Genomic DNA, 6,933 nt, shown 5'->3' with positions numbered 1-6,933 from the left:
TATAGTAGGGTCAAGACGACATGAAGCACCGTGCAGCTGCGTAGGTGGACGCGCTTAGAGCGGAGTGGTGGAGAAAGCGATTGGAGTCGAATTGGAACCATCGCGAACTGCAGCGAAAAATGGTGTTAACAGAGCTATCTCGGGGAAAATGCCGTTGGTATGGGCACTCAGTGGCGCCCTTATTTCCCGAAGCTTTAACTTACTTTTTTTCCCTTAGTTACTTAAGTTTACATGTCATAAATCCTCTAAGACTAATGCTTAGGCCTTAGGGCCCCGACTGGTTTGATTATTTACATCGAGAAATAAGGGCAACACCGAGTTCCCCCCCCCCCCCCCCCCCCAACGACACTTTACTATGTATCCATATGTATCCATCCTAGTTGCTACGCTCCACTTCGAGTTTACGCAACTGCACTATGTTTCATACCGTTTTGACTTTACTTATATAGTTATATACTATATAACTATATAAGTAAAGTCAAAACGGTATGAAAGCAAAGTATATATACTTATATACTTATACGTTATAAAATACAAACAACGAAAAAAGCGGAAGATAGCGCTAACACATTCGATGGGAATCTATCTATACCCTCATTCTCAGATGTGTCCGACATTCGACAGGAAAAAACAATAAATGAAATGCGGAAGATATGGCTTACTTCAAATTAAGGATTTGTTACTAGCCAACCATTCAATTTCCGATGGCGTCACCACCGTCGCGATCACCAAAAGCACCATCATTAAGCCTCTGATGAAAAAATAGTGAAATTGAAGCTTTTTTGGGGACAAAAACAATATATTTATCTTCAAATAAAACTACTCTTCCTAGAACTCGTAGATTTCCTACATTATTCACAAATTAGACATGACATCGAAGACAACATGTAAAATTGCCAACAACTCAAACGCTATCTTCAGCGATGCAACAAAAAATCATTAGAAGCTCCAACCGAGAACAGATTCAAATGACCGGCAAAAAAGCCAGCTATGTATAGGTAAAGCTAAGGTAAATCACACACTTCACACTGTCACATAGGCCTCTGTAGGAAGATTGTCTAGAGCTGCAAACGTGAACTTCTGTGCCTTAGAAATCACTGGAGCTGCGTCTTCCAACTCATCTTCATTTACTTTACCCTCTTCATCTGCTAATGTATCCACTAGCAATACGGGGGCGGTCTTCGCAGCTGACAGTTTTTGCAGTCTTTCTCGATTCCTTTGCATCCTTTCTGACGTCCATGTTAATCGCCGCCCTGTTTCCTCCATTTCGCAAGCTGCTTCATAAACCTGGAAAAAAGATTATATGATACACTATTCTAGAACCTCTTTTGAATTTGCGTGATCTTCGAAGCTTCACAAAATTGGTTGAGGTCATCACGTGGGACCCTCATTGTTTTATTCCAATTCGAGATTAGGCGTTAGATTTCGACCTCGTATAACCATTCGAACTAGCTTTGCATTGTGGCTATCTTTTGTGATTCCTCACGTTCTCTCTCTCTCCGTGCACACTGCTATGACTGTTTTGACCTCATCGTGAACAGTTGCCTTTTTCATGGCAATAGGATGAGCTAAATTTGCATTTAGCAGTATGTTTTTCGATCTTTCTTTGCGATACCATTCCACACTTGCAATGCCATTGCAGTTATTGAGCGTTTAAATAAGGCAGTCAATAAACTGTTTGGTTGTTCTTGAAATTTTATGCATTGCTATCGTTTATTCAAAATCTTAAAGCATTCGCCCATTTCGGATTGCGTTGATGCTACAATAAAGCAGTCATCGATATATAAACTAATTAATTCTTTTAAAAATCTTCCCTTCACTTTAAACCATTAAAAAGAAGCTGAAATTAGAAGAGTAAGGATAGTAATATTGTGTGTGAAATCTACCTTATTCTGAGCGTGCAAAGTTTAAATGGAAACATCACAAAAATTCTGGATTTCCGTCAGGAATCAATCAATGAATAACCACCAGGACCTTCTTTACACACACCCGATGGTTCCTAGGTTAACCAGACCTTTAGTACCCGAACGTGGTCGACAAATTGATCTCTGAATTGTTTGAATGGAAAGTGAATCTCTGAATTGTTTCGGTAATGTCCATCGGCTTTCTTCTGCTATCATTGTATAGGTTTGTAAACCTCAAACAATTCTGGATTTATGATTACGCTTAAGCGCTTCCAAATAAAATTGATGAACTTGAGACACTTCTCTCTACTGTGACGATTTTAAACCTTTCGCTAGGTCGTTCCTTATATTCGAAAGTAAGGTCCACATTGCTTTGCAATTTCTCTTGCTCTTTGCAATGTAGTAAACTAGCAACAGTTTTTCCAACAGTTTACGAGCTTCTAAACAAAAGCTCCTTTATTGTCAAAATAGGAGTTTTTCAAAATCTTCTCAGCCCTCTGAGTCAGTAAAAAAATGGTTATTGGGTACACAGAGAGTAGGTTCCGGGGTCGTAATTGACTTCGTTTGTCGAAAAGCACAATAATTGGGGACATTAGAGAGCGACCTCATTGATATCTAGGGTAGAAAGAAGAGATGTTTATAATGAGGGGAACTTAACCATTCTTTGACATCTAAAAAAAGAAACTAAAAACAAATGTTCAAATAAAATGAGTAACACTGCAAACAGTGTCCAACCCCAATGAGGAATTCTTCTACGGAAATCGAAGCATGTGGAGCAAGTTTTTGTCAAGGTTAACACCAAAGCACAGAAAAAAAGAAAAGAAAAAGAACACCTGCTGTAAGAAGTACGGTCCACCGTGATTAACTATCCAGTTGTATACTGACCGTGGTATATTCGCTTCTGGATTGTCAAAATAGGTAAGGATGAAGTCTGAAATGACAACGTGTTAAAGGTTGCGTACCACAAAACTGTACCTCTGAGCGAATAGATAGTTCGCAAATATGAGTGCTATCGCTCTCATACTCCGGAGAATTACACCCCTTCTTCTATCAAGTGGTAGAGAGATCTCAATGTCTTCAGCTTCGTGATACGTCACCTTCAAGAGGACCACCTCCATAAATGACACTTCTTTCATTTAACGAGTAGATAGTAAATTTGCAACTTTATATGCAAGAAGGACATGGCAATAACATGGAAGTGCCCCAGACTTCATTTCATGTTTGATGTATCAGAATAGGTCTGCCGAATCTATGTTGAACGTCTACACATCTCCCACACCTCTCTTAGCATTTATCTTCTATTTGGCGCGCTAGCAATTTTTCTCCTCTTCTGCAACGGCTGTCGTTGAAACACATCACATGTCTCGCCTAATCAATTCAGCATTCCACGAAATTGACGATATTGGAGTCCCTCTAGTAAAATATATGGTTAGATGTATAGATTATGAGTGTGGGCGTGACCACGCCCAATTCCCTATAATTGTCCTGGAGAATGGCAGTCTTTTTTCTACTCTCTTTCCTACTAGGCAGGTACCAACAAGCCACCCTGTGTGCAAGTGTCGCATCCGCGAGCGAGCATCAATGAAGTTTCTCCAGAAATCTGCTTAGGTAAAAGCAATGGATAGGGTGCTGAGGGAACCAATGATATAAAAATGACGTTACAACGTGTCACTTAAGGGAAACTTTCAAAAAGGACTTTTTTTTTAGGAAGTATGAAAGGGACTGAGCGTGTTCACGCTCAGAATCTGCACCCCTAACCCTATCTTTTTCTGGAGTGATCCTAATATCGTCAATTTCGAGGAGTGTTGCCCCGTTCTCGACCTTCGATGGTTGCTGTAATATAGAACTCCAAATTTTCTATTCCCTCACGGCGTGGAGCTGGATACAGCTATCTTCTTTTGATCCATGATACAACGCCGATATTTTTTTTTGATTTCAAAGTGTTCAAGTTCCAAAAGTGCAGGTTAGATCAGAAAGAACAGTGGCAGCAAAGCGAGTGAGGAACAGAGCATTCTTGATTGTCTTCACCCGAATAGCAATCCTTTTTTGTACTCCTGACAATTCTCATGGTTACAACATTTGAATATACTCCTTCCGTCCCATAACAAATTCAACCACTTTTGTTACTCTTTGGCTAAACTAAAATGACAATAATTGTCTCCTGCCAGTTTTGAATGGGTCATCAAAGATCTATCCGTATCGCATAAGCATAGTCCTCTTCAGATTTCAGTGAAAGTATACCACCCTTTGAATACATTTTGAAATCAGCTTATTCGACATGGCCTGCGTTTGGTGATCCTGGATAGCTGTTATCAACAAAACAAAGGTAATGTAAAAGTCGACCACCGAAGTTCAATCTGTTTTTATTCTTTTTTTAAATTCCGATTCTCTAACCACGGTCTCGACAGTAATTTAGCACAAGAACTCGAGAAATGGTGACCGCGTTGCATTCAAGGTGTTTACTGTGAATGAGCATATTTTCGGCAATAACGCAACAGCCATAAGACCGAAGTAAAAATGAAATATGTGGGGTATTTTATAGGATATGGAAGAAGCGAAATGCCCAACTTTAAAAAGTAACTGGTTCACAACAGGAGTAAATGTCATTTCGGTTCATTGGAAATGTTTGCTGAAAAAAAAAACTTGCCAAGTCCGCAATCATCGAACTCTTTGTGCGATCTTACTGCCATACGAGAAGTGTACGTTGAAACACGTACATTCTTAGGGCTTCCAGGCACCAACTGCAAAATTAGAATAGAACAGCCACTAAATACGAGTAAGTTTGCAGTAGAAAATATTTTAAAAAAGATTGGTTGACAACAAAAAGTGCGAGAGAATATGACAAAATCTGTGATATGATTAGTAAGTAATGAAGGTGAAATATAAAAATAAGAACTTACATGTGATGGAACCACCTCACTGTCAACGACAACCACATGACAGTCGTCGGAAACCCAAGTTCTTCGTGCATAAACGTATTCACGAGGATATAACGGATAGGGGTATTTTTGTACCCACCGAATAAGCTGAATTATAAGGATTTGAGTATGTTTTCAATAAGAATAAAACTGAACGAACTCGTGACGGAATCTTAACGAGTTCTAGAGATTCGGATTTTTCTGGAGAAATTCATTATTAACAAAGAAACATTATCAATTTAGAGTTCTTGTCAATCGCGTCCTCGGTGAGAATGTGCGAAGGAATTGTGCAATATCAGAGTTTTTTTTAATAATCGTGAGGGCAATGGAATCCCAAAATCCTTTTTAGATGAACGCCAACTAACAAAACTAAACTATAAAATGTATCAGAAATTCTCTTCCTACAAACAGAAAACGGCATCAGAAGAAATAATTAGGTTAGAAAAAAACCAGTGGAAAACCTGGGAGCAAAAGAAACGGAAAAAGTCATCGAAAGCTTTGCTAAGACCACGTCGTGCTATACACAATTGCAGGAAAAAAAGAAGAAAAACTATGTCGAGAAAGAGAGAAGATCTGAAGAGCATGTCGAGCTCTATGGAAAGGAGTCTATATACGTCAAAACCTACTAACATAAATACTGTCTTTCGCAAATAAGAAAACAAAGTAAATTCAAACTGATTACGTCCTTCAACTCCTACCTCGTGTTCGTCCTCCTCTTTCAATAATTCCAATGTCATTACATTAGAATCCCACTTCTTTCGATACTTCAAATCATTTTGCACGTCTAGGATGAAATGGTGAAATTGCAAACAAACTCATAGACAGCTGAATAAAAGGCTAAGAGAAGGATGATAACAAAAATAAACCATTACGAAAGAAACAGAGGGCAGAAGTCAGTGGATCTGAAAAGAAGAGAAGAGGAGTTAAATCTCACCAAGAAAAGAACTGGGAGTGATGTCATAGTAAGTCCCTACACATTTGTATTCGTACATTTCAAATGGGCCCGGTATGAGTCTAAAGAGACAAGAATTAAATTGCATGCAGCTCCGAATAGTATAATAAAATAATGAATAATTAATAATAAAAAGGAGTATGACAAACGGATGGAAAATATAATAAATAAATGAATAAACTGAGAATGAGGGGAAAAATCAACCTCTGCAAATCTCACCTCCTATAAACTTTCAAGTCCTCTTCCTCTACTAGTGTCTCCCAGCCATGTCCTTCATCTTTTCCATTATCTTGAAGAAAAAACTTTAAAATGGGAAACCACTACGACTAAAGAAAATAGAACCATATGTAACAAAAACAACAAAGCACATAAATTCCTTACCGAATTCCTCTGCTAAATGTCGAGCTTTCTCGAATCTCTCGTCTGGGATACCTTCAGAGAGCAAATATGAAGATAGCATAATCGTGTTAACGATGGAAAAAGAAAACCAACCATGATCAGCGAAAGAAAAGCCCGCAGCAGACGTTAATGCTAGTAATATTCGCTTGTCCCACCACCAACGTCCACTTTTCTGATGATGGTACTGATGATGTCGACGTCCGCAATACCATAACTGACGACGAAGCGAATTCGACCGGTTGAACAGCTACATAAAAATCGCTTAAGCTATTTCTGTACCTACCTCCCTCCCCAAAAAAAGTTTCACATTTGGAGAGTGAAAAAAGCGCTAATCTAAAATATGAGAAACAATAATTAAAAGTCCGAAGAAAATCTTTGTTCTCATCAAAAAATGGAAATTGGAAACTCTTCAAATAATCACCGACCTGTCGCAATGTTTCTAGTAGAAACGAACACGTTCGAGACATACTTATGCACTAACTGTTCTCATTGACAACGGTGAAATATTCTCTTAAAAGGGTGACATAAACAGGCAAATGCAGTGTACTTTTTTAAAAACTGTAGTCTCAGAAATATCATAAGGAACATCCTCAAGCGCCGAGAGTTAGCAGCAGACATTTAAGATATTATTTCAACAAATGTCAAATAAATGAAGAAATTCGATGGATGACTTTTGTAAATTCTGCGTAATTGGCAAAAAACACCAGATTCCATGAAGTAAGCAGAAAACCCAATACAAGAACAGACACACTCTATTAAG

The 6,933-nt window shown here is 38.5% G+C and overlaps 1 protein-coding gene across 2 annotated transcripts; it reads right to left on the bottom strand.

Moving 5' to 3' along the window:
- Nucleotides 1–1,023: 1,023 nt before the first annotated feature.
- RB195_014641 (uncharacterized protein) lies at nucleotides 1,024–6,640 on the bottom strand (the record flags this gene model as incomplete). 2 transcript variants are annotated; one of them, XM_064204999.1, is made up of 11 exons in its annotated part: nucleotides 1,024–1,064; nucleotides 1,137–1,287; nucleotides 2,738–2,835; nucleotides 4,552–4,645; nucleotides 4,805–4,930; nucleotides 5,521–5,606; nucleotides 5,757–5,836; nucleotides 5,994–6,063; nucleotides 6,156–6,206; nucleotides 6,267–6,420; nucleotides 6,599–6,640. In XM_064204999.1, the coding sequence occupies 11 exons, from the start codon at nucleotides 6,638–6,640 to the stop codon at nucleotides 1,024–1,026; spliced, it is 993 nt and encodes a 330-aa protein (XP_064060880.1). The 2 variants fall into 2 exon arrangements, with proteins under 2 accessions (XP_064060880.1, XP_064060879.1); XM_064204998.1 differs by having other exon boundaries at nucleotides 1,024–1,287.
- Between the last annotated feature and the right edge of the window lie 293 nt (nucleotides 6,641–6,933).

The sequence above is a fragment of the Necator americanus genome, chromosome V (assembly GCF_031761385.1).
Source record: "Necator americanus strain Aroian chromosome V, whole genome shotgun sequence".
Classification (NCBI taxonomy): Eukaryota; Metazoa; Nematoda; class Chromadorea; order Rhabditida; family Ancylostomatidae; genus Necator; species Necator americanus.
Note: the sequence above shows the minus strand (reverse complement) of the source record. Positions and strands in the feature narration are given on the sequence as shown.